Source organism: Cygnus olor, chromosome 8 (assembly GCF_009769625.2).
Source record: "Cygnus olor isolate bCygOlo1 chromosome 8, bCygOlo1.pri.v2, whole genome shotgun sequence".
Taxonomy (NCBI): Eukaryota; Metazoa; Chordata; class Aves; order Anseriformes; family Anatidae; genus Cygnus; species Cygnus olor.
In genome coordinates, this window is record NC_049176.1 from 30,929,179 (window position 1) to 30,956,737 (window position 27,559).

At 42.5% G+C, this 27,559-nt stretch overlaps 3 protein-coding genes across 6 annotated transcripts in view; all 3 read left to right on the forward strand.

The window, feature by feature from the left end:
* DNAJC6 (DnaJ heat shock protein family (Hsp40) member C6) overlaps nt 1-10,692 on the forward strand; it is a 46,296-nt gene extending 35,604 nt beyond the window's left edge. For all 4 annotated transcript variants that reach the window (XM_040565421.1, XM_040565418.1, XM_040565422.1 and 1 more), the window contains exons 13-19: nt 758-910; nt 2,214-2,282; nt 3,016-3,150; nt 4,675-4,935; nt 5,294-5,439; nt 7,379-7,555; nt 8,458-10,692. In XM_040565421.1, the coding sequence (XP_040421355.1) occupies nt 758-910; nt 2,214-2,282; nt 3,016-3,150; nt 4,675-4,935; nt 5,294-5,439; nt 7,379-7,555; nt 8,458-8,559 (1,043 nt within the window). In that variant the 3' untranslated portion in view covers nt 8,560-10,692. The remainder of the gene's footprint in view (nt 1-757; nt 911-2,213; nt 2,283-3,015; nt 3,151-4,674; nt 4,936-5,293; nt 5,440-7,378; nt 7,556-8,457) is intronic.
* Nucleotides 10,693-11,424: 732 nt separating this feature from the next.
* On the forward strand, nt 11,425-17,161 carry LEPROT. Its single transcript, XM_040564990.1, has 4 exons — nt 11,425-11,592; nt 11,728-11,803; nt 12,370-12,556; nt 13,824-17,161. Exons 1-4 carry the CDS (start codon nt 11,577-11,579, stop codon nt 13,938-13,940), a joined length of 396 nt encoding a protein of 131 aa, XP_040420924.1. The 5' UTR covers nt 11,425-11,576; the 3' UTR covers nt 13,941-17,161.
* Nucleotides 17,162-27,336: 10,175 nt separating this feature from the next.
* Nucleotides 27,337-27,559, forward strand: part of LEPR (leptin receptor) — a 47,942-nt gene continuing 47,719 nt past the window's right edge. Inside the window, exon 1 of the mRNA XM_040564995.1 lies at nt 27,337-27,340. The gene's annotated coding sequence lies outside the window, so the exon portion shown is untranslated. The remainder of the gene's footprint in view (nt 27,341-27,559) is intronic.

A 27,559-nucleotide genomic window follows, 5' to 3' on the forward strand; every position in this document is an offset into this window, starting at 1 on the left:
ATCGCCGGTCTCTTGGGTTTTGGTTAGACCTGCAGTGCTTTGGATTTATTTTTTTATTTTTTTTTTAACTTTAGTGGGTCTGGAGCGATGGGCTTGTCTTGGACTATGAAATGTGGCTACACAATTCTGCTGGTTCTGGTCATTCTGCAGACAAGATAGGCAATATGAGAATATTTTTTAAATTATTTTTTTATCTTTGTTGTTCCAAAGATTGAAATCAGACTGGTGGAGGGAATGGTTGAATAGATACTAGGAAGAGGGATCTTTTGGAGGGTTAAGTGAGCGGAGGAGGGTAAGTGAAAACCACGTGTAACTGAATAGGGTAAAGAGTCCAGTCCAAGTTGCTCAGATTCACTGAGGGTCTCTGGAATAGGTGGTCGGTTTTGCCAAAGACAAAACGAGAGCAACTGGCCTGCTCCGACAGCAGGTCTCTGCACCGTACTTAACGGCACAGCCTCCCTGGGTTTGGTTTGCCTAATCCCTTATGTTACGGCTTGAGAGCTGACACATTGTCAACACGTGCATAATTCACAGAGCACAGTAGGCTTACTTTGCTTTTTCTCAGCAACTAGTAACTTAAAGTATTTGCAATGCCTGCCAACTTTCTTGTACAGAAACAGTATTTTTTTTTATTTTGTTAAGGAGGCACTGGCGTGAGCGATGCTGTAGCTGACGTCAGTGGCACCTTCCAGAGGTTGGCCGTGCAGCAGTCATTGTACATGGTTAGTGATTTTGTTTTCTCAAATTTGTTTTACAGCAACTGCCTTTGATCCATTTGGAAGTAGCCCTAAGCAAGCTGGTCCAGACCTCCTGGGTTCCTTTCTTGGTTCAGCAAATGTCCCTGGTGATCCTTTCCTTCAGGCAACGAGAAGTCCTTCACCAACTGTGCACAGCGATCCCTTTCACATGGGTAGGAAATTGAGGATCTTCTGGTGTATTTAAGTAAACATGAAATGCTGCTTTTAAATTGTGATGGAGCCATTAAGTACAAACCAATGCTTACCATGAAATGACTGTAAACCACACAAACCCCACTACACAGGGAAGGGCCTTTTGTCTCTAGACTTAAAGCATATTCATATTTGAAGTGTGGTAGGATGAGACTTGTTTTGTTCAAGTCTTATACTTAATTAATAAGCTATTTGTATACATGAGAAAAGAGACCATGAAGAATGTCTGCCTGCATATTCCTGTGGTTATGAAGTCTTGTTTGAACAAACTGCCATTAATTGAACTAAACAGAGCATGGCATATTAAGCCTGCTAGAGCAAACACATGTCCTTTGGTGACTTTAGTTAAAGGTACCTGCTTTCTTTAGATCTGATACTAATCCTGGCCAAATTCCCAGTTAAATTTGACTCTCTAAATTCTAGTTTGAAGAGAATATTATTTTTCCTTTGGGCTCTTTTCATCTCTTTCTTCATTTGAAATAATGTCCCTTAGCTGTCTGTTTCTCCCCCCATGCCAAAACTTAATGTTGTAACCTTCTCTGACTGAAACACATTCAGATACTAATTTGTTTGTGTCTGACCATCTAACACATGTCCCTTGGGTAAGAAAGCCTCCCTGGAAAGTCAGAATGACAAAAGGGGGAACTAATGTGTTGCTGGCACTGCTTACATCCTTGCTTTGCCAAATTTGGGTACTGGATATTAACTCTGTGAATAAGACATTCGGGTCACACTTGGAGCTGGCTGCACTAATGAAAGGAATTTAAATGGTATCCCAGCACGATGAGGTATTAGATTACAACGCTAGTGTCTATGTATAATGAAAAGCTGGCAGGGTGAACTGTATAGATGGACAGACTTTGATAAAGGGTTAAAGAAAAGACTGCTTTCTTTATGGCTTCCATCCGTGTGGGTGCTGTTCTGCTGTATTCGTGTTCTCCATCCTTGCCCTTTGCATATAGAATATTTGCTTGGGTTGTGTTGTATTCAGAAAGGCAAAAACCTATGTTATTCTGGTGATAAGGTTATATAAACCTACATACAAAGCCGCTGGCCAAAGTTGCCATGAAATTAAGACTGTACGTCTATGTTCATATACCTATGAAATATGTAGTGTCCTTTGTGGGGCAGAAGTTCACTCCAATTAGCAAATGGTAAATGGACACAGCCCTGTACTGTCTCTCTTGCTTCTTGCTCCCTACTCTTCCTATGCTGTTTTTGCTGTATTGCTTTGAGATATTTATACATAGTCATTCTGCTTAGCTTCTAGCACACCAACGGTTTCCATACAACCAGATGTTTCAGGTGGTTGGGACTGGCCCAGCAAGCCAGGTATGTATCGTAAAAACCTAAGGACACCTAAGAAACCCTTAGTGAACCCTGAGAGAGGAGAGGCAGGTGGAAGATGCTACCAGTGACTGCAGACAATGAGTCTTCACTTTCTGCTGCTTAGCACATTAATACAGCAAAGCTTCGATCAGGATTTTAGTTTTGTCTGAACTGCAGCAGGTACACTGCCCCTATTGTCCTGGTCTCCCAGTCATCCATGTGAGGATGCGGCTAGAGATTGCTAAACTTCAAAAATCTGTCTTTCCTTCCTCAGAAGACCGGGCCTGAGGTGGGACAGGTGCTAGGTGAGGGTGCATGCAGTTGTGTTTTGTTAAGATGTGGAGTCAAGAGAAGGACCTGGGAAGTGCTGTGCGTTCTTTGGATGCTGCTAAATAATAGCATGATTCTTTTTACTCCTGGGAGAGTATGTGTGTCCTACCAAAACTTGCTTCCTGAAGGCTTTTAGTTCTTAAAATATATCCATTTATCATAATTACTCTGTCACTGCAGACAGTCTAGGGAACGTTCTTGTTGCTGAGCCTAATTGTGAGTGGGAGTGCAAGTAGTCTGGGCCAACGCTGAATTGAGAGTGCTTAGGAACCTGACAACAATATACTTAATTTTAACAGCAGTCTTGTAACATTATGTGACTGAGCACTGGTTAAGAGCTGCACTCAGCTAAAATAAGGATAAAAACTGAGGTGTTTTTTTTTTTTCCCCCCTTCCTTTCTTTAAGGTGGCCTAGGTGTGGGAAGCAGGTCAGCTGCCACCAGTCCTACAGGATCCCTCCATAGCACTCCTACTCATCAGCCTAAACCCCAAACACTGGATCCATTTGCTGACCTGGGGACTCTTGGAGCAAGTTTAGCAGGTTTGCATCCCTTACAAAAAACGTTACCAGCTTCCTCTGTTTTAGAGAAATAAAATGAACAACCTGATATGTGACAAAGAACTCCGGGTTTTTTCAGCCTAGCTGCATGCCAGTGCTACTTTCAGGCATTCCCTCCTGCCTAACTCCCTGTAAGTTTTTAGCAAACCTGTGCTTTTACTGATGTTCCATCAAAAAAAAAAAAAAAAAAAAGGTGCTAACAACCTGTTGGGACCTTGTAGGCTACACCGTTTGCAAAGCGAAGCGTCAGTCTCAGCAGCATCCTTAGACAGAAACTCTTGATACTGATGAGTTTAACTCCAACTGCAGAACTGTTGCTGCAGACCCTGGAGCAGTGCCTGGGAACAGATGCTGGCTCTTCAAAGCTACTGGGGTCCTTGAGGAAATATTTTGTCCTTCTAGCCTTGACTCACTTTCCTCCTTTTCTGAGGAAACCTGTGGTACCTCACTAATCTGCCTCCAATTTACAGTACTATCGGAAGGTGGAGTCCAAATCCATTTTCATTTGCACCTGGCCACAAAGGACTGTTTACTTGACTCTTAGACAAGCATTTTCTCCTTGTTTTATTTCACAAAACTATCAGCAAACCCTCAGCCCCAACGTTTAAAAAGTCAATTTTGACGAATGATTTAAGTTTTCCTTAAAACCCAGCATGCCAGTCTCTCTGACTCTGGTAAATAGATTTTTCTTCCCTTTGTCACTGCCCTCAGCTCTTTGCAAGCCATTGTGGTTTTATCTGATGTTTGTTTTCTCCTTTGCGTCAGTACCAGCATGGTTCTGGAATTAGGTTTCCCAGTTCCCTCTGCTGGATCACTAGCTGCTCTGCAGGAGCAAAATAAAAAGAATGCCAAGACTCATGTCGGAGCGGTTGAGGTGCTTTTAAAACATGTATTCTGTAGCGAAGCTATGGAGTTCAAAAACAAATGACTTGGCTTGCACAGGATATTTAACCGCATTTTTGTTGTTCATAACTAAGTCAAAAGCACTTGACCCACTTTCCATGGCATGTTCCAGAGCTCGAAGTTAAGCGTGGAGATTAGTTTCAAATAATAAAACGTCAACACTAAATATCACCCAGCACAAACTAAATCAGAGAACTATCCCCTAAAGTAGCAAAGTGCTGAAACACACACCTCTGTGGGATAATACCACAGCAGCACGGCATAAGGAGATACTATTTCAACGTGTCAACTTGATGGTGCCACTATAACACAGCAGCTGTGGTTCCCAGCTAGCTGCGTGTCCCTGTCCCTGCTTTTCCCCAGCAAGCTGCTGCTCTGATTTCACTGCGAGCTCCAAAGGCGGGTGCTGTCTTTTAAGCAGTTTGCAGAGCAGTGGCAGGAAAGTTGCAGGGCTTTGCATGATGTTGCGAAAGTACGTTTGTGGCAGAGCTGAAAGTGGAAGCTAGCTGCCTGGGGGATTTTGTTTAGGTTCCCTTTTCGGAAAGTGAGTCATTGCCCTGTTTTCTAATGCACGCCCTCACTCCTTTTCCCCTTACTGTGCAGGTGGGCCTTCGTTTGCCAGTAAACCAACCACGCCAACAGGCATGGGCGGAGGATTCCCCACCTCGCCGCAGAAGCCCTCTCCCCAGCCCATGGGCGGCAGCAGTTGGCAGCAAGGAGCTGGCTACGGCTGGCAGCAGGCACAGCCCAAAGCCCAGCCAAGCATGCCTCATGCCTCTCCCCAGAACAAGCCCAATTACAACGTGAGTTTCTCTGCAATGCCGGGAGCACAAAGCGAACGTGGAAAAGGACCAGCTAATGCTGGTAAGCATTTCAGAGTTCAGTGTCCAAAAGGTTGGCTCTTTGCAATACCGCTTTAATGCTCAGACACCAAAACAGGCTAGAGTCTGGCAAGCAAGTCACGCTGATCGTTTGATATATGAAGTTCAACACTAGTTGTCCTGTCCTAGACTCTAAAGCATGCTAATACTTAGAAAATCCTGGATTAAAATGGGCAATGATGATAATTCTAAAATAGCATTAGCTTGTACCTCTTTTGTGAGAACCTACGTATATTCATCAGCACTGTGAGACTGGTATAGTGATAAGTGTGTGGGGGGTGGCTTGGGTGGAAAAGCTGTGTTAAATAAACCTGTATTGTGAGAACAACTTGCTTTTCAAGATTCAAAACCAAAAGTGTCTGCAGATTTCGAAGATCTATTATCTGGTCAAGGTTTTAATGCTCACAAGGACAAGAAGGGGCCCAAAACAATAGCTGAGATGAGAAAGGAAGAAATGGCTAAGGAAATGGACCCTGAAAAACTAAAAGTAAGCAATGTTCTTGTTTATGCTCTTAGCGATTCAATCTGTCTTTCACTCTCATCATGCTGGAGGCTGCTTAAACACCGCTCCTGAAAGGTAGAGGGGGGCAGTCCGTCACTGGCCTTACTGCATGTGAGGGGCAGCGGAACAAATGGAAAGATCATCTAGTGCCAGAAGCTGTGCTCCTGTTTTAGCACTTAGTCTAGTGCGCATTCTCCACGGCATTGCTGGATGGCGAGCACACATGGTATCTCTCATCCTTGTTTTCCATAAGATAGGTGTCTAAACTTGGTACTGTTGTGCTCCCCATTTGCATCCCAGACAGCAATGTGATCAGAAAACAGTCAGATACTGCAGGTATTGGAGAATATCTTAAAGAATCTCCACTTTCTCATCAGAATGAGAGAGACCACGTAGAGAAAGGAGTGAGTTTTTCTAAAAATAACACCCTCTGTTCTGAAATCGCTGCTCTTTCATCTGGCTTATTTGTAAGAAGCTAACGTCTCTGCCTGTTCTTCTGCCAAACCCAGCTTTTGGCCAAATGAGGGACCTTGCCTCATAATGAGACTGCCTTGGGGCAGAAAGTGAGAGCTTCCTGCTGTTTGTTCATATAATACATTTTCACACCTTTCCTGGAGAGGTGAATATCCCTTGGAATGCAATTAAAACTCCAAGGATGCATTTCTGTCCTAAACGAGACTGTGGCAAACAACAGTGGCTTGCTCAGTTCATGGCTGCTGGTCTTCCACATTACTCCAGCTCTGATTAGCAGGTACAGCTGATTGAACTAAACCTCGGTCTCATTAATCTTGTCTACTTTGATATTCTCACGTTTCTCCAGAATAAATTGCCAAACTACAGGTCTATTATGAAGGGAAGGAAATTAATTCTGCCCCACTCTGCATTGGGAATATAAAGCCACAAATTATAATTACAGAAAGATACAGAACTGAGAGTGAAAGAAGAAAACTTCTAAAAACCAGAAAAACAGAATGAGTGGTTATTATTATTTTTTCTTTAACCTTTTGGAAAGTCTTTAACATTTGGAAAGTGTGTGCCAGCAACCATGCTGGACGCTACCATCAGCCACTTGTAACTGAGCTGGACAGCAGTCAGGCCATCAGCTGGGCACACTTCTCTCAATTCATGAGCTGTACAACTTCAGCTATTCGTGTGGTACCACTTAACGTCTGCAACATTTTCCCCTCAGCAAACCGCAGAATTACTGAAGCATGATTCTCCATTCCCAATACCATTCACTTTGCTCTGATGCATTTTGATTCATGGAATCACTTCTTAAGCCTCAGAATCTATTTACACTTTGGTTTTCGTGTTTGCATCCCTGTCCTCCTCCCTTTCTGTGACTGTGGGCTAAAATGGCAACCACTAAGGGGGACTACATCATCTAGGGAAGTGCTCTATTTGACTGCTGGATTGCAGATTAAAAAAAAAAAAAAGGCACATGGAGAGAATTTGAGGCTTCTGACTTAGAGTTTGAAAGGATTTGCAATGAAGCCAGTTTTCAGCATGAGTCTTTTGTGCATGTCTAGAGTGAAGTCTTCTAAAGATGTGTATCCACAGCAGAGTTCCAGTCAAGCTTATTTTTAAGTATGCAGTTAAGCTTGCCGAAGAGCCACACAGTTAGACATTTTATTTACTTTTGACTATTCCATCTAATGATTGTTCAGAAGTGTTCTTAGCAGTGGACCAACTCAGTAATTTTGGCAGGGGTGTTGCTCTGGTTGTGTCTTAGCTTTCAAGTGGTGATATAAAAATTAAAGAAGAGATTGATGGATATCTTCAACAAATATCTCCCAAAGGCTTTCAAAGCTTAGGAAGAAATACGAGATGCTCCTTGGAGTCATTGCTTTTCAAATGTAGAAACCTTTTCCTACTGGAATATCTAACGTAAGGCATAAGTTGAGAGTCATGTTCTTCTCTTCAGGTCCTGGAATGGATTGAAGGGAAGGAGAGAAATATACGAGCGCTGCTGTCCACAATGCACACTGTCTTGTGGGCAGGGGAAACCAAGTGGAAGCCTGTGAGTATGGCAGATCTTGTAACGCCAGAGCAAGTGAAGAAGGTCTACCGGCGGGCAGTGCTTGTCGTTCATCCCGACAAGGTAAGATTTTCCTAGTTCACACTGATCAGAAGTTGTCACTGTCCTCAAAAAAATAAGGTTAATTATGAAGTGTTAAATGTGGTTGAATAATTAATTGGTACAAACAAGTTTGTGGAAACATTCTAGTTCAAGATTTTTTCAAGATTTAAAGGTGAGAACTGCAACTGCGTCCGGTCCCAGGTCTGTGCTTGGTACAAGCCACTCTGAGCAAGAGATTCTCACCCTCACTTTGACTCTAAGCTGCGTTTCTGGTGAATGACGGTCCAGAATATTGTGCCTGCTAGAGGAGATGGGGCTGTGATGAAGGCGTATGAAAGGCAGGGGTGGGTCCTACAGTTGAACTTCTAAAACGGAAGAATCAGGTTCTGATTATCAGACTTGTGGCTTCTGGTCTTGCTGCTTACACTTAGCAGCCTGCATGCGGTGACACAATCTAGGAAACCGTCTGGTGATGAGGCTTCCAACTTGAAGGAAATGGAGGCTGTGAGGTTTTCAGTGCAGTGGGTGTCAAGGCTTGAGAAGATGCAGGCTGCGGAGAGGATTGCAGGGATACTGCTTTTATCAAGGAACTGTGTCAAGTGGTAGCTCTCCCCCTTCAGTGCAGGTAAAGTGCCTCTTGCAAAGCTTAAAGTTTTTTACCCCTCTTGGGACTGCATTGCTTTACTCTATCACATCTGGGGGGCTATCAGCTCTGAGGAGCAAAAGAGCTGAAGAGCTAAGAAACTTCTGAGCTATAAACAAGGTAAGCAGCCCTCAACTGTAGTTTTTTCTTGTCAAAGAAAAAAATGAAAACAATTTATGGAAAGTGAACGATAGCTGCTTGAGAATCTAACTGCACAGAGGTCTGCTTCTGGTAGTTTCACTTGGTAAATGTGATATCTCTGTTTCTGTTTTTGTTCTAGGCCACCGGGCAGCCATATGAACAATATGCAAAGATGATATTTATGGAGCTAAATGACGCCTGGTCAGAATTTGAAAACCAGGGACAAAAACCCTTGTATTAGATTATTTCTCAGTCTCCACTACAGACCTGTGCTAGTGCTTGTATAGTCTCTTGTCACAAATGTCACAGATCAACCAAACTCTGGCTGGAAATTCAGAAGTTTCAGAAAACTAAGAGCCTAATACTTATCATGAAGAACAAGAGAAAGGTTTCCTTATACTTGTTTCAAGAATCCTGAGCTCAAAGGAACTCTAGCCACCTGGCTTGCCATATGGGAGCCAAGGGGCTACAGTTACTTGTAACGTTTTTTTTTCCCCTTTGGATTCTAGTGGGGTGAGAGAGAACACATCCTGGGAAAAGGTGGAATTGTTCTGTCTCTGACACAGTGTATCTGGTGAATTTCGTACTTTTTTTGTGTGTGCAAAATGTGATACGGCAACACTTCGCTTGAGTTCTATAACTGGTGGTGAAGCCCAGACTTTGATGTACTTTCTTCCTAGGTTTGGATCAACCTTTATCAAATTTAAGTGCTCAATTTAGGCACATTTCTAACAGTCACCATTTGCTGCTTAATTGCTCATGTAGTATAGTATGTCTGAGTAGAGACAAAGCCGAAGCCTGGGTTGATCAGTGTGGCAGCTTACTGCTGCTTTACGCATTAATACTGTACTTCACCTCACAGTCCAGCAGTGAAATGTATGGAACAAATTCCTCAGCATCATGGAGCAAGTGTCTTTAAAGCAAAGAACAAGTAATTGATGTTAAACTGCACCTTGTTGGCTTGTTAAACAGCAGTTCTGGGGGAATAATGAGCTGGGAGGAAGGGTGGTTACACAGTTGTAAAAAGGGAAGAATGAGCACTGTACTTCCCATGAAGTTCTCATCAGTAGGTTGAAAGCATCAAACAAAATAAATATCAACAAGCTAAAACTCTGCTGAAAAGTTTTAGAAACTTCATAGACTATAGGTAACACTTCCCCTCCTGAGCATTCAGAAGACTTTTTCCAGCCCACTTGCATCACCTCTATGCCTTTATCAGCTCCAGAACATGTGGCAAAGGCTCTTGACAGAATGCAACCCATTGCAATTTCACTTTCAGACCATGGTGTACAAGCTGTCATGTAGACATCTGTGGGCCAGGTCTGATTTTTGAGGTAAATACAATGCAAATTGATTATCTTAGAAGTTTGTTTTGGACCAAAGCAATAATATCACAATGAAATATCTTTGCTGAAGCATCTTTCCTAGTTAAAAACGAAATTATGCTCCTCACCCCAAATCTGACTTTATCCTTTTATAGAATCACTAAAGCTAGCAGTTCATTTACCAACAAATCGTATCTGTATTTGAGCTTTGAGAAGGCAGGTATATTGAGAAGATAGGCAGGAAATCATTTGTATTTACTGCTTGAGGAACAGGTTGCCATCTGATGTGAGTCTTTAAAGCTGGTAGTTTTTAAAGACAATCCACTTGTTGTTGCACTTAAATTTTCAAGTGGCAAAACTTTTACTGCAAAGACAGTGTGTCAAAGTACATTGCTTTCTGTATAGAAGTCATCCTTTTGTTGTATCGGTCCATTATTTACTACCATTAATTGAAAATGTGAAACCAACACATAGGTCTCCTTTTATATAAAGGACCTTAAGATAATAGTAACAAACTGGATGTTATTTATTAATGTTTTGATCCAGTATGTGCTTGTCTTATTTAAAGAGATATCTGGAATGTGAATTATGTTCCTGTGATTTGTTGGTTTGTTTCTCATTCACATTTGTAGATATTGTGACCTATGCCTATATAATAAAAAGGATCTCATTACTATAATGTACTTTTTTTAATAATGAAAACTACATTAGCTTTGTATCAAGTTTGTCATGGCAAACAACTCTGGATACTCATGTTCACAAAATCCAAATCCATCATTAAACTTTATCTACCAAAAGAAACCTTACCCCACTTAAACTTTGATTACTTCATCCCTAATGTTTTTATGGATGCATGAAAGTATTAGGACGTATGTATATCAAGATAATTAACTAAAAAAAAATTCTTGTCATATCTGGTAGTGACAGAGGTTATCAATGTTCAGGTTTACTGTTTGACTAAATTATTGTAATTTTTGTAAATACAGTATATACTCAATGAAATTGTGACTGGTCTAAAACATTTGTATATACATTAAAAGCTCAAATTAGCATTCTGGTATGTTTTGTGCTTGGGGGGGCGGGAATTCTGCCTTCTTGCTTTCAACACAGTTCAGGGTACCTTCTCTGTAAGTGCTGGATAAGCAAAAAATCTGTATATATTGTAGGTCCCAAATCTGTTTACGGTAGCAGTAGCTGTACCAAGATGTAAATTTGTATTAAATTTCCTGGGTTTTATTTTTTTTTTGGAAATAACTTGTCTGTATCAGACCAAACGTGGAGTGAGGAGAGGTCATAGCCCAAGATGGGGGCTATCTAAAGAAAATCTCTCTTGGGAGGCGGGTTGTAAGGGCTTTGCAAAAATTGTTACTTCAAAAAGGTGGCTTTTGTGCCAAAGTTTCACCTTTGTATGATGAGGTGCCAAAACCCTTAGTGCTTGAAGAAGCCTGCCGTAAAAGCGACGTGCCCGTCGTGGTGGAACTGGGGGTGAGCTGGGGCCTCCTGTCACGGGTGGGTGCTGCTGGGGGAGGCACAAGGAGACGAGCAGGTAGCTGGGCTGTTTGGGGCAAGAAAACAGGTTTTGGAGGGGGCTGTGTGAAGCTGTGCTTGTGTACTTGAGCGGTGCCTGGGCACCTCACACACACGCCCGCGTCCCCTCAGCCGCCTCAGCGCCTGACAGGAGCTGGCGCAGCACCGCCCCGTTGCCATGGCGACGGGCAGCTCGCGGCCCGCCCCTTCCCGCCTCCCGCCCCTTAAAGGGCCCGCAGCCCCTTTCCCGAGCCGGGCCGGCGTAGCGCGGGGATCTGCTCCGAGCCGCCGCCGGCCCTTTAAGGCGGCGGCTGACGTGCTGGGGACGGGCGGGGCGGAGTGCCGGCAGGCGGAAGCGGCGGGCGCCACCTCAGCGGGGCCGCGGAGCTGGGCGCCGGCCGGGAACATGGCGGGCATCAAAGGTACCGGCCCCCCCCCCCGCCCCCCCCCCCCACCCTCCCCCCCACCTCTGAGGGAGCGGCGCGGCCCCGCTCCCGGTCACCAACGGTAACCAACGGTCACCAACGGTAACCAACCGCCGCCTTGTGCCCTTGCAGCTCTCGTGGGGCTGTCGTTCAGCGGAGCCATCGGGCTGACCTTCCTCATGCTGGGCTGCGCCCTGGAGTACTACGGGTGAGCCGCTCCTCCTTCCCTCACGCCGCCTTATTGTTATTATTATTATTATTATTATTATTATTTAAACACCCCCCTCTGGGCTTCTCACAGCCCAGGTGTAGCCAGTGGGAGCGCTCAGGGGGCGCGTGTCGCAGGGCGTGCCTTCGCGGCTGGCTTGGTTTTGGGCTGAAATCCCTCAGATTTGGGAAAGCTTCCGCTGCTTCCCGTCCTTCTGCGTCCCGTCCTGCGTCTCCTCTGGGACTGCGGTTTCCGTGAGGTGGTGGCGCGAGTTGAGTCAGCGAGGTGATGCAAACATAAATAAGCGAATTTTAGGGCGTGCCAGGGAGGCCCCTGCCCTGTGTGAGGCCATGGGAGCACTGATCCTGCCAGGCAGGGCAGGCGGTGTGTGGGGGGGGCCCTTCTGGCAAAAGCTTTTGCTTAAATCACTGTTTTTTAAACCCAGTTTTCCAACCACAAAGTAGGGCAGCAGCCTCTGCAATCACTTTTCTTCTAAACAGAACGTACTTCCCGTTAAAGCACGCGTCTAAACTGACAACGTATCTTTTTTTTTCCCTCCTCCCCAGCGTGTACTGGCCTATGTTTGTCTTAATATTTTACTTCATCTGCCCCATTCCCCACTTCATCGCAAAAAGAGTGAGTGACGACAGCGACGCAGCCAGCAGTGCCTGCAGGGAGCTGGCGTATTTCTTCACCACTGGAATTGTGGTCTCCGCCTTTGGGTTTCCCATAATCCTGGCACGGGTCGAAGCGGTGAGTTCCGCTAGTTATCTTGTAAGAAACCAGCTATTGAGTATAACCTTTAAGTGTGCCCTTGTTTCTTTCTAAGCCAGGTGAGCCACTTTTGTTGGTAAATCCTTTCAATAATTTCTTGATTGTGATGTTTCTAGATTTTGATGAAAACTATCATTGCTGAAACTCGTGTCTGTGCCTGTGCAGCTTTGTGACCTGAACAAATGACTTACATGACTAAAAAGTTTTTAGATGTTTTCTTCTAGCTTTGCTGTGGTCCACTACAAGATATTGCCTACTCCTTCATCTCATGCCTTTCTCTGTCATCAGCTTTTCCAGTGCTTCTTACACCACCTTTCTTATTTTTATCTGAGAATGTCTGCTTTGTCCATCTAGGATGCTGAAAACTTGGTGACTGGAGCACATTATCAGTTAAAAGATAACAGGCCAGACTGCCAGAACTGCCCTCCTGGTTTTCAGAGCATTTCTCAAGCTCATGCTTTGTCCTCTCAAAGTCTGAGGAAATTCTGTTAACTTTTCTTTGCTTTATGAACTGCTCTTCAGTGGTGAGATTTTTGTCACACTTATTTCCAAGGCCAAGAACTCTTTTGTCCTGTCTCCCAAACTGCCTAATGAGATTCTTGTGTTTGTGTGTGTGGTTTTTTTTTTCCCCTTTGGTCTTTCAGTTTTGCCTAAAGCTTTGTCTGCTTAGCTTTAATTTATTTTTAACGCATAATTTCCCAACGCTCCGTTTTTGTTCAGTTGTGGACCTGACAATAGGCAGAACCAGAAGTGACCACGAGGGGGAACTCTAATTCATAGTTGTATCTTTTAAGAGTAAATGTCGTTTATTAGAGTAAACTTAGCTGGGCAGATAGTTACAGAAAGCTGTTTACCTTTAAGACCCTGTGCTGTTTTCTGTGCTTGTTCCTGGCATCTATTTGAAAGCCTATCTTTTATTTTCATATGTAGTATTTAAAAGAGAACGCTAATCTAACTGGGTTTTCCTGTGACTTAGGTATGTTTTAGTGACTTGTATGGCAAGGTAATGATTTTGGTCTAGAATATAGCACCATTAGTCTGTCTGTTGAAGTCTTGTGTTAATAATGAGTAGTTGCTAATTAAGTAATTAGTAGTATAAATTGAAGTATTTATAGTTTGTTTTTTCTCTTCATGCTTTTAGCACCTTTCTGTAGTATTTCATTTAGTTTATCTAATGCTTGTAATTAACTGCCCTGTACGTGTCTTACGAGAACTGCTTTGATTGTTTCATTTCCTTGCATTTCAGATCAAATGGGGAGCCTGTGGCCTGGTGCTGGCTGGCAATGCAGTCATTTTCCTTACTATCTTAGGCTTTTTTCTTGTGTTTGGTAGAGGAGATGACTTTAGCTGGGAGCAGTGGTAGGACCTCACCCTGACGCTGGTAACGTTTTGCAGCGTACATCACCGCGTGTAGCCTCTGTGTGTGTATCTGTGTCTGTATTGCAGCATATGTGTGTGTGCACGCCGAGGCGTACGTGTGTGCATATGCATGTAATGTAGTTTTCCATTATCAGATCATAACATGCTTTTTAAAATGTCAGCCGAGGGGGAAGGGCCTTTGTGACAGCTCTCTTAACGTGTTCAGTAAAAGTTGGGATCACCCTTCCAAATTTGTCCGCAAAGAAGTTTGCAAAACTGTTTTACTCATTTTTTCAGTATATATGCATTAATTTCTGCTCTAATCAGAGTAGTATCATTGTATGAGATGTTGGTCAGCATGTCTGTGTTTTGTTTTTTTTAACCTGTAATCAAAATAGGTCAATAGAAAGATTATCCTACTTACTGTTGTTCAACTTGATTGCCTTTCTACTTTGATTATGGATAAATGAGTACTTGCTTTCCATTTGAGTAATTGTTATTCTAGTTGGTTTTCCTCATAACAAAAAAATAACAAACATAAGTTATGCGAACTCTTTTATTGCCTAACGAAAAAAAAGAAAGAAAAAAAATGGTTAAAAATCCTCCCTTCCATTTATGGTGTTCATTTATAAACTACTTTTTTCCCCCCCCTAAAGACACTCTTGATTTGTCCCTCTTCAACTTAATGACTGTAGATGTATTTTGGGAATAATCTAACGTATTTTAATGCTCAGAGCTGACATTACTTCTCTCGAAGGTTCACGGAGGAAGAAACTACTCTCAGGACACTTACAATCACAACACAGCATACAACTCTATTCCTATGTGTAAAATGCTTAAATCGCAAAGAAGTGAGTGTTCTGCTGGGTAGGACTTATCTCCTCAGTTCTCATTGCTTTTAAAACGTACTTAAACTACTTTTCTTGTCTGTAAGAGAAGATCATTATATTAAAACTATATTTTTCTGATGGCATTATCTTACTAAACATTCACATAAAGTTTACATTTATAAGTGAGATTGTTACTATTTTGTCTTGCTGAATCCTTTGAATTCTGGAAGCGTGTAACTTTACACAAATGCATTCCGATACAACCCTAAGTCTAGAAGACTTTTCAGTAGTCTACAAAGGGATAAAAGAAGAGACACGTAGACACGTTAGTTTATTATTCCGTAGGAAAATGGACATAAGGAGATTCCTGTTCTGTGAAGTGAGAAACTGAATTCCCACGTGGGGTATGTTTTACTGTTGAGTTCTTTAGATTAGCAGATTGCAAGTGAGTATTTTATAATTCATGTTAGCTCACAGCTGACTGCTGTCACCCAGCATTAACTGTAAGGGACCTTGTGCAAAGAGGTAACAGAATCGACTCTACGAGATGTGGCAGCTTCACTGATGCAATGGTTTCTGCCTACTAAATTGTATGGAACTACTTATGATGCTCTCCAAACTCCCTCATTACTGGTGTACTGCAAAATGGAGTCCTGTGGATTGCTGCACAGAGCAAAGCTTAACCCATTAATGAATGTTACGTGAGCACTCTGATACTTGGTCTTTTGTTCACTCTCAGGGCCCTAGGAAAGAAACAAAAACCACGGTATAAAAGTCATTCTGGGGACCAAGTAACGTAGTAGCACTCCCAACAGGAATGTGGAGTGTTGTGTTTCAGGAAGGTAAATAATTCTTGTATTTGATTAGATAGAAAGCTGTTAATTACATGCTTTAAATGCAAACTTCAGGTGTGTATAAGGCGAACGCTTCAGTGCTGAGGAATGCCGAGTAGCTCTAGTTTATTCTGAAGTGTGCCTTAAGCTGTCATTCCAGTAAAAGAAGAGTTAACAGTAGAGGACAAGTTTTTTTTCTGAAAGTTAATGCTTCCTCACAGATGAAGCAGGAACATGCCTGTAAAGATGCTGGGTGTAAACAAGTTGTCTGCCAGTTGCTTCTTCCTCACTTCAAGTGAAATCTGCTGTGTCCTACTGATTTGTAAAGTACTATTGGGGAAACTGTTTTAGTCATGAGCTGAGTTGTTGAGAGCAAGCACAGTTTCTACATAGAGGTCCTACTTTAATTTTTGAAGAAGTCGCTTTTTTCTCCTAAATCATGGCATTTTTCATTCAAGTGGGTGAAGTGAAACCAACAGTAATACACAAACGAAGTGCCTGATTCTACACAAACCTGAAGTCATTGCGAATCGTTCCATTTAACTCCTGTTAAAATACCTGGGCTTGCAGCAGGTTCTTGAGTATTTTCACTCCTCAGAATTTATGGACCGACGGCTGTGGTAGAAGTCTACAGAACTATTCAGTTACCACTGAAATTTTGCTTTTGAGACAGTGGAGTAAAAGCCAGCTGACATTAATTTTTCTTTAAATTAGAGAACAGTTACTGTAGAATCTGTTGGCAAATGGGGTGTGTGTGTGTGTGTGGCAGATACAGGCAGCGAGCATGTGACAATCTGAAGTGAAAGGGAGGACTAGAAATAGTAGTACATGGTTAAGGAGGGGTTGCTTCTTTGACGAATTATGCTGTTGTACTGTATTTACTTTGGATATTACTGTGGTTGGTGGGTACCTCATGAAATGGCAGGTAGATATTGAATGAAGAAAGCGAACGCTTCTCTTTTGATGCAGCTACGTGCACTAATACTTAATGTGAACTTCATGCAGATTTCATCATGGACTTCTGTTTTAAATTGTTTAACGTTTAAAATTAATTTTAACAATGTTTAAACCGTGGAATTCTTCCTTGAACTCCTTAGAAGTAAATTTCCTTGAACGAGTTTTCAATGTTTAATTGTCAGGGTAAAAAAAAATCTCAATGCTAGCTTCACTCATTCACACAAACCTGGTGCTCTGATGGCCAGTACTGGGCATGCCGTCACTATCTACCAGTAGCAATTTCCTGTGGTTTCTCTGAAATTGTTTTCGTACGTGGAAGTGAATGTTATGTATCCAAAGTGCCTTAATTACAATACTGTGCTGATTTTGTGAACGCTTATACATGGAAAGATCATTATTTCATAAGCAGCTGAAAATGTTATTGCATTTTTATAAAGCTTCCTTGTCAGTTAATCACATTTCCTGTAACTCAGAATGCAGTGCAGCTTTTGTAACTTTTGTAAACACTATTCTTATTTTTCTGTGATCGCCAGGTTCTCGAGATGAAGTATTAAGACACATCTTACTTTTCTTTTTGTTTTGTCTAATAAAACTGAGTAAACAGACCTGGTGTTTAAGTCTTTGTCTTTATTATATTTCAAGAGCTGACAGAAGACTCCTGTGTAAGAGGAAAGATGAGAGAAACAACATCTCCAGTGCTCTCTTAACGGTACTGCAGCTGTCAGACATGGCCACGGTGGGGAGGTTAATGAGCTCTTCAAATGCCTCTTGTACTGGTGATGATGTTTCTTATTGGGTGAAATGGGGTCTTGGAGCGGGTTCTCAGGCACTGTGATCCCCGGGGACTGCCTTGCCAGGTGTTCTCCCACATCTTCACATCCTTTCTGGAGATGCATAGGATGTGTCTCATAGCTACCCGCAGACGTTTTGGTACCTGGTCTCCTGATCATTAGGAGGGCATCAAAGCTCTCTTCCCTTCCCACATTTCCTTCCTACTACTCCTGTAGCTCAGTTGGTGGCAATACCGAGTAGGTGATCTCGATCCCACCGCTGCTTGTGAAAATGAAGCCTGCTCAGTTGGTTTAATCCAGGCTGTGAAAGCACCCGCCATCAGGAGAAGGTGGCTGTAGCGTCTGGGTTCTAAATTCTGATATTTTCTTTGCTTTGATTTGAGCATCTAAGCTTTGGAAGAGGGGTGAGTATGCTTGAACTTTGAATCAGTTAGATGATTCAAAATCATTGCCCTGTTTCGCAGAACAAATAATTTGGGATTGCTACTCTGTGCTGCCTCACCCAACTCGTAGTCTGCTTATAGAGTGACTTCAGGCTCTAGATTTTTGAATGGGAGACTTGGTTCCTGAACTCCTTTATTCCATCTAATTTTGGATCTGGCAGTACTATGATAATATAGGATGTGACTTATTTTTCCTACTCCTCCCACCCTTGTTTTTGTAGCTGCTCAGACAGAGCCGTTTCCTGTCAACTTGTTTAGCTGGGGAGAAAAAAACAAATATGCTTGAGCCTTGAACTGGTTTTACAGTCAATTCAGTCCTCTCAGCTTGTCACTTTCCTAACTGGTTATAACCTTGGATAACTTTCTAAAAATTTAAACAGTCATAAAATAAATCTAAGCTCATCAATACCCCGACATTAACCAAACAAACTTGGCCTAGGAAGCTGAGCAGAGGCTGTTACTGTTAAACTGAAAATTATATAAAGCTCTAAAATGATCTCTGTAACTCTGATCTTAATTGTTAACACAGTGTGACTTTTAAGGTACTGCATCATTTACTCTGCGGGGATTGTGTCTGAGCTATGATAATGGATGAAAAGACTATTTCATTAAGCTGGATGCACACCAGGTACTAATGACTAATTGATTTGTTTAAGTGGCCTCTGCAAATACATGACCAGTACGTACTGGAGGGCTGCACAGGGAAGTGTCTCTTGATAAAATATGGAGGGGAGCATTGACTGCTGAGTTTTGATTGAATTTTAAAATCAGCTGGACACTCATAGAGAAACATTTTCTCCTGTGGCCTGGTCCTGTATTTCTCTCTCTCTCTCTCTCTCTTTTTTTTTTTTCTTTTTCTTTTTTTTTTTTTTTAACGTTGAGGTTTATTTTAGCTATGCCTCCCTTTTGGGGATTTACATTCACAAACTGGTTACAGCAGTTTATTCCCTATAGGTAGGACTTTGGCTGGAGGTACTTTACTTTCTATTCTGGAATTAACGTTTCCTGTACGCTAGTTTGAGATTTTAACAAATATTCTGGATGCTGCTTCTTTCTGCTGGCTCGTTGTAATGGACTGTTTGATTGCTCCCTGTTTCCTCTCCCGTGAGGGTGCTCAGTCCTTGTCTGCGTGTGCAGACGGCTTCCTGCTGGCCCGCAGCACTTGGGGGCCTTTTGGCCCTCTCTGAAGCAGGTATTGCTGGGCAGGAGATGGGGGTTTATAAATACATACCCCCCATCCTCCATCCCTAAAAAAAAAAAAAAAAGCCTTAGATGATAGGAGGAGGATTATTTTTCCAGTGAGACTAAAGCTACGGCTTTGTTTATTGTAGTAATTTATGTTTAATTAACATAATTGTACATAATTGCGCATTATACAATCTCACTTACAAGCTCACTTTAGAATCTTTGCATATAGGAAAGACTTCTTCCTATGAAACATGTTTACAGCATTGTTGTCCATTATTAAGATGAAGAATTTCAATGAAATCACAGAATCTTGGTTGCAGCCGTCCTGGCAGAGGAGGTCTGAAACCCAGACCTTGTCTTTGTTGGCTGTTGTTATAACAGCTGAACTGGAACGTGCCCGTGTTACACTGTATTTTTAATTGCATGTTTTCCTGGGTTATAAAATTAATAAATAAATAAAATTTCCATGCTTATAAAATTAACCCCTCACTTCTATGGAGTTTTAAAAAAGCATATTCAAGCTGGATATGGCTGCGGCCATCCATGGCTGTGAATTTTGCTTTTTATCGCTTGCTTTGAGCTGCTCTTTCGACTGTATTGGCAAACTTTCTTTCTTGGCCAACATGAATAAATGACACCATGCTTGGATGTTTTTGTTTGCTTGAGGATTTGGAGAGAAGTTAAATGGTATTTATCGTGCTCTGCAAAGCATGGGCTAGAAATACGAGGGTTGATCGTGACATTTATATGATTTGCTTACTTCTTGTTTTGACTGTTAAAACTGGGCTTGTGATGTTGTTACTCATTTAATTCCCGCCTAAGACTGGTATTTCACAATATAATAGGCTCCTTTGTTACCAGTCTTCCATCAAAAAAAAAAAAAAAGGCCTTTACACGACATAAAAACAAAAGCTGCAATAATTGTGACTTACTGGCCACTGATCAAGTTCTCCTTTTTGAAGCTGGTGGGAATTTGCTGTTGGGGTCAGCGGGGCAGGGAAGGAAAGATACAAGAGGCCGAATCCTGTTCGACGCTGCAACCCCTTGAGGGCCGAAGGCAGTCTGTGAGTGCTCGTGAGTCACTTCGTGAAATGGATTGGCCCTCGTGTTTGGTGTCTGTTCCTTCTGGCAGCACCACACAGGGAATGTGGGTAACGGTGGTCACAAAAATCCACGTGCCTGTACTTCCACAGAGGGCTCTTCGCTACAGGAGAGAACTTCACAGCTCGTTCTTGTTTTAACAGCCTTGCTCTAGTGTCACCCTGCCTGGCCAGCCTGTCTTTGTGCTGTTTTTTCTAACAGTATAAATGCTGATGGTTGCAACGAGGGGTTAGGATGTTTTTAGGACAAGGACATGATAATAAAACAATCTCCCATGTAATAAATTTTGGAAGAGTTCTCTGCTCTTAGTTTCATTTGAAAATATTTAAAATGCACAATACTTCTCATGCATGCATAAAGTAAATTTTACCTTTTGAATCAAATTATACAAAATAATATACCTTAGGCAGTCCAGAGCGTGCTCTCTCTTCTATCCACTCCTTCAAGAAAGCCTGCATTCTTTAAAAAAAAAAAAAAAGTATATATTTTTGCTGTTTAATTAAAACCTACAGCAGAGCACATTAATTTACAAGGTTCTTTAATAGCTAGACACATATTCATTAGAAACAATCATTACAAAATGCACAACCTTTCTGGTAGAGTCTTATAAGTGAACGAAGTTAACTGGGATTCAGCAAATAGCCTCGGCTAGAGTTCAGATAATTCAACCCCGTGAAGATGCCTAAGGTGCGGTGCAGGTGTCTGCTCCTCTCCTTGCTCAGGACAGGGTCGTTGTCTGCTCTCATGTCTCTTTTCCCGCAGGACCCAGCCCTACAAAGAAGGCTCAGAAGGTCCCAGGCTCTGTCTCAGCCCCTGCTTGCAGCAGTCCTGGCTCCAGCCCTCGTCCTGCCTCCTGGGGCTGCTCGGGGGGCTCCCGGACCCCTCCTCTGAGCCTGCCCTGCACGCAGGCCCTGCTCCACACGTGCCCGTAGCTAGGGTTCCCTAACAAACACACACAAAACCAACCCAAAGCGACTCTGCCTTTAATTGCTGCTGGCATTTCCCGTTTCTCTGCAGTAAGGGAGTGAACGTTCCCCCCACAGCCAGTGATTGCAGCCAGCTCCTGCTTCTCCGCCCCGGTGGGACCGAGCTCTTGTCAGCTTTGGGAATCACGAGAAGGCAGCTGAGCCAAGGGCGAGCCACACATCAAAAACACTTAAGCATGGATTTATGAGTTGTATTAACAAGATGGAAAACAAGGCAAACAAGTGGCGATTTAGGAAGAATTATGTTGTAAAGTACTAATTGGTCTTGGATGTGGATTGATGGCTCTGACTTCCAACTTCCACTTACTCGAACCTTATGTTTAACAGGGAGGGGCTAAAAATACCCGGTGCTCTTTCTGTGAGGACTTTCTCAGATGCACCATCTAAGAAATCATTCTGAGATAGCAATTTCTTTAACCAGAGAAAAACAGGTTGGGTGATTGATTTGTCTGAGTGCTCTCATTTTGTTGTCCTTGCCCCACCTTGCGGGTGGATTGTCCAGAGCCAACCTTTAGATGCGGAAAGACCGAGCAGAACAGATGTACGGGTAGCCTTGAGAAAGAGTTCTGGTTTCTGGAGAAATTAGCGTGTTCTCTTAAACCATGTGCTTTTTGACCATCACATATTAATGTGACATAAATCCAGCGCTGCTAAACGAGGCCAGTGATCTCCATCAGAACGCATTTCATTAATCCTATTCCAGTACAACTGTACAGCAGAATCATCTAGATCATATCCCCGACTAGTTCCTGTGTAGAGAACAATTTTACTTATCCCAAGTTCACCATTTATTGTGTTCCCTTAAAAGCTTAACCCCAAATCCCCTAAAAAAAAAAAAAAAAAAAAAAAACAAATCAATGGAACGCCTCCTGGTCATTTCAGTGCATGCTGTGAGGGGTCCCGGTAGGAACATTTTTACATACACATTTCCAGCTCAGGACCCATCCTTCTCCAGCAGCATGTTAAAGGCATGTTGGCACAGATGGGCCATAACGGGCACAATGGTAGCACTGAGAGCCGCTTCGTGTTGATGTGCAAGTGTGTGTGTGTATATGCGTACCCTCCTACACAGACTTCTGTGGGTATCGTTTCGTTCCCAAACATAGGGTATTAACACGTAATGACTTCAGGGTGAGGAAGTTCTTTCACTATGAAAGAACTCAGATTCAAACAAGGAACAAAATAACTGACTGAAAATGAACTTGTACCGTGTGCATTAAAAATAATGTCTGCTGTCCTGCAGCAAGTCGCCTGGGAGGCCACAATCATGATCTGGAAGAACCCTTCTCCTGCAAGTCACTGAGTTGTGACGATGGTGTTGGGTTGTTCAGTAACTAGTGAGAGGGTTCCTGCATGAATAAATAAGGCAATCCTCCTCTTCCTCTTTGATTTGGTGTGAAAAATGGCCCAGTTAGCTTAATTTTAACTTTGCCTTCTGCTTATGCTGGGAGTGCTTCTGATGAGTGATGGAAGTCGTAGTTAGTGACAGCACTGATATCTGTGCATACTTCTTTTTCTTTAATGACAACGATCGTTACACCAACAGACAGAAATAAACACAAAGCCAATGTTTGTGGATCGTTTACCAGTAGGCCCTGAAGTTTCCAATTCTCAGTGAAACGCTCTGTGTACGTACCTCAAAGGGCAAGCCCATCTTTCTTCCATCTGTGTGTCTGACGTTTGAGTGGCCGTGTTTGTTGCACACATCTCTGCTGAGTTACGGTGCAAGGCATTATAGGGTACTGGAGCTAATTGTATTCTCAGCACTAAATCTCTTCTGTAATGCGCAGGTAATGAGGAAGTCTGCAGGTAAACTCATTATGAGGATCAGTCAATGTGTGTTTTCCTGTAGCACTTTTAGTAATCATATTTACTTGATAGCATTTCCCTGGCCTTCTGAAAACTTTTAAATTGCAGAAATGGGCCATTTGTTATTACTGTGTTTTTACTCGGAGTGTGGGAACAGGATTTAGGCTATTTTGTTCCCTTTTAAACATCAAAAAATCCTACCCAAAACCAAACCTTCTGAAGTTAGTTTTTATTAATCACAGAATCATGTTCATTAGGCTTTTTTTTTTTTTTTTCTTTCTCTCCTTAACCCGTGTACAAAGAAAGTAGAGAGGCAGAAATGCAAAGTGGCAAGGTGGAGGAAAAGGCCACTGGTGCTTGGCCGGGGTTATCCTCGGATGCCGCGGTGTTGGCCATTCATATGTCCTGCAGCCAGACCTGGGACGGAGTGAGGCTGCATGAAATGTGACCTTTCCGAAGGTAAACCTGTCTGAATAATGAAATTCGACCTGTGTTTGACACATGTCAAGTGGAGACCTTTGGACTAAAATACCTAATCAATAAAGGAGAATCGTGATGACTGGGGATATCTATACCCATTATTTCTGCCCCAGTGGGATCCATCTGCTTGTTGTTCATCCTTCTTCCCATACCTGGCCCATCCGAGCCCCTTTTCCCCTCCTTCCCACCACACACAGTTTCTATACCCTTGCTGTTCTTTTCTCATGCTGCTTTTTCATGCTGCTCCTTTTTTCTCACCCTTTATTATTTCTGTAGAAAACAAGTCGTGCAGAATGTCAACATCTCAGCATAGAAAGAGGTCCACCCATTTCCCATTTTTTTCACTCTGTTCTTCTGATTTCCTTCCAAAACTATTGGCTACTAATGCTGGCAAAGTCCCTGATGTTTTGAAATTGTCACATCTGGCTCTGAAAAGTTACTGAGACAGAAATATCTTCACTGCTGAACATAATGTCTCAGCAACCCAGTACATCTGGTTTTGAGATGCTGCTTTCTAAAAAGTCTTGACTGCAGTGCATCTGAATATGCATAAAAGACTGCCAGATTTTGGAGTCTGAGGCCTAGGTCCCAAAGGGTAGATGCCAAGTTCCCACTAAAATTAATGCCTAAAGATGTGGTTTAGAGCAATGTTGGAAAACTAGTAGCTTAAAACTGGACATGGTATAGTAGGACTTTGCTCAATATTTGAGTAAAATAATCATATTTTTAGAGTTTTCTTTGTTGCAGCTACTTTGGGACAAATTACACAATTTTCTAGAAGTTAGGAGAAAAAAGCATATCCTCTGTACCCACTCAGTTATGAAGCAGATCTAAACATGAATACACTGAACAAGATTTGAGGGCTGCGATAACTTGACAAAGGGCAGCCGCCAAAAAGCTGCACAAAATCAATTAATAGTGGCTTGACAAACCATGCAAAATATCAGCTATTGCTGAGCTGGGACCTTCTTCTTGGCATCATAAAATGATCTGTGGCTATTCCCAGGGTTTAAACTGAATTCTAGAGGCAATCACAATCGGTAGTAGGTGTTATGTCATGAGTGCAATGCGCTTACTGCTGTGATCTGTTCCATTTACTTTTGGCCCTGACACTGCGAAGCAACGCACCCATTCCAAAAGCAGGGCAATTAAATCTTTTCCATGTAAAGCGTATTCCAGTCATTGGAATACAATGACTGTGTTTCCATATATAATCCCCATATAATTTCCATCTAATCCCCAGATCTGGTCCCCAGCAATACTCAATAACTGTGGCTGAAAAAGTTCTGGATTAAGGCAGTGTGATTTAACACACAACACTAGGAGTATTTTGAAGGAACTTTAAAAATCAGGTCACCACAGAGTACTTCATTCCTCAACAAGTCTTTTTATAGGGAGGAAGTTAATTAATGTAAACTCAGGTTGCATCACTGAATTTGAAGTAGTAGGATAGACTTGCAGCATTGCAGAGCCTCAGTCACAGTTTAAATTGGCACTGCCTCTAACTTCACAGGAATGAAAGAGAAAAGCACATCTTTCTACCTTGTCGGCTACTGGCAGAAAAAAAAAAAAAGTTGTTAAAATTAAAAAGTAATGTTTTTTTAGGACATTTCACCAAATATGTAATATTGAGTAGTAATCCGACTACAAATGAAAGGGAAGATGAAACAGTAGAAGGTACTTGCATGGCCTTAATTTACGTGGCAATTGACAACAACCACAATCTGCAATGATTTATAAGTGCCTTACACCATTCACCCTTGAGACAGAAAAATGGGATTCCCATGTTATTTAAGGGGAGTGCAATCCCTCTCAAAACATGAGAGGCTGGGGTACACTACTGAGTACTGAAAATCTTAAGATTAGGCAGCACCAAACTCAACTGAGAAGGGGGGATGAGCCTCTTTGGATCTTCATGTAACAGAAAGGAAACTCAGATGTGTTAAATCACACTGCCTTAATCCAGAACTTTTTCAGCCACTGTTATTGACTATTGCTGGGGACCAGATAGCAGTTGTTGGTACTGTGCAGCACCCCATCTGGGGCTGTGATGTAGGAGCAGCTAAGTCTTACTTGCTGTTAATGGTCCTCTTGCTCAAGCTGCTATTTAAAACTCTGATTTGATATTGCTGATCGGCTGAGACTAGTACTCACTGTGATGGGCAAGGAATGAGCCTTTCTTAAAGGAAATCACTTGCCCCGAGGATATGGTGCTCTAACAGACACGGACATGAAGAATTGCCAATATTAGCAATGAATACCTCCTGATGGGCTGAGACCAGTTCCGGAGATGTGCTTACGATCAAGTCTGAATCAAATCTACACAAAGTTGGTGCAAGCAGCAGAGAACTAAACTGCCAAGTCCGTATGGCCAGCATGACACCACGAAATCTGTGGGCTGAGCCCACCACCGACCCGTTCCTCTGGGGCTGCGTTTAAGGCAGGAGGCTCGGCTCGCAGTGACTCAGTGACTTGTGCCCCAGCATGCATGACTTGCATGGCCAACGCCGGCCTTTCGGGCTGTGCTGAAGCTGACCTGCCAGTGGGCAAGCAGAGCTATGAACCCTGCTTTGTAAACCTTGTAAGCCTGGCTGCTTTGGGAGAGAGGAAATCACTCCTCGGGATGACACAGAATACTGAATGCATCTCTGCGTGTGTACAGATACAGGAACACATTTGTAAAGGAGAAGCTAAATATTTAGTCTTTTCTTTTTAACAGCATTTCTAGTTTTTTTTTTCTTTTTTTTTCTTTTTTTTTCTTTTTTTTCTTTTTTTTAATATATATTGATTAAATTGTCATTTACTTGCAGAAATTAATTTCCCCTAATGACCAGCTGCAACTCCCACAGGACGATAGGGTCACTGGGTGCTTCAGGTTGGAAGGAACCTCAGGAGGTCCGTACAACAACCTTCTGCCCAGAGCAGAGCCAGCTGTGAGATGAGACCCGGTTGCTCAGGCCTTACCCATTCTGGTCCTGAGAACCTCCAAGGACTGAGACTGAACAAACACTGGGCAGCCTGCTCCCCTGCCTGATGCTCCTCCTGGGGAAAAAGCTTTTATTTCTGTTGGCTCTGAACCCTGGCTTGTTTCAGTTTATGCCTGCTGTCTCTTGTTTTCTGATCATGCGCCCAGCGAAGAGCCTGGCTCTGTCTTCTTGATAACCTCCACACTGGTATGGGTGCACTACTCACCAATTCGTGAACAAGGGTGGCACTGATGTGTCCAGAAGATTACGTTTTTCCTGCTAAAATGGCAGCAGTCTGTACGTATTTTTAGTATTGTTTATACATTTGCTTCAGACACTCCTACTTCATAAACTGGGAGATGGTTAAGAGAAGTAACACGGAAGTTTAAAAGCACAAGAAAAGAAAAATCCAGAAACCTGATGTATCTATTGACTTGAATTATTAATGTGTGAAAAAAGCATGATGTGCAAGTGGGCAATTTGTCGCGTATGAATCAAACGTTTTAACACTCCTCTCATGAATAATTTTCAAGGTTTTTATTATCCTCAGACACTTATCAGTTTTGTGTAATTTCTATCTATATGACTCACAGAATTACTTCATCCTCTGTAACTATTTTCTTGCCTGAAAAGCTTCCATATAAGATGGCAATAGCTGTTTATTCCACAATCTACATCTATTTAGGTCTCTCTCCATTTTTTTCTCTCGCTATGAGGAATGAAGTGTTCAAATGCACACATTTCTGTAAGCGCCCAGAGTATGCCATTGAGTATTAATATTCTGAGCACAACGATTCTTACATTAGCCTGGCAGTGATTTCTTCCCTTTGCTTCTGTGCGTTTCCATCAGGCGTTTAGTAACGTCGCGCTAGATTCAGTAAGGACTGCGGTGTCGTCGTGGGATGCTGACATCCTTCAGGCGTGCTAGAGGAGTGATAGTGAGAGGCCAAACAGTTCTAAATCAAAGCTCTGTTGAATATTAGCATAAGGTTTTCATCTGCTTCTTGGTATCCTTCTGTTGTTTCCTGTATGCTTTTTGGGATGGGGAGCATCCACTCATCATGCATTCCTGGAGAATCTGAAACATGAAGTTTGCTGCAGGTTTACGGTTAATGCAGCTCCTGCAGGGTGAGGTAGTTTTCCAATAATATTCAGTGTAACCCCAAAGAGAGAATTCATTAACTAGTTGTTAGTAACTTTTACCTGGATTTGTTTCTCACAGAAGCATTTACACCCTTT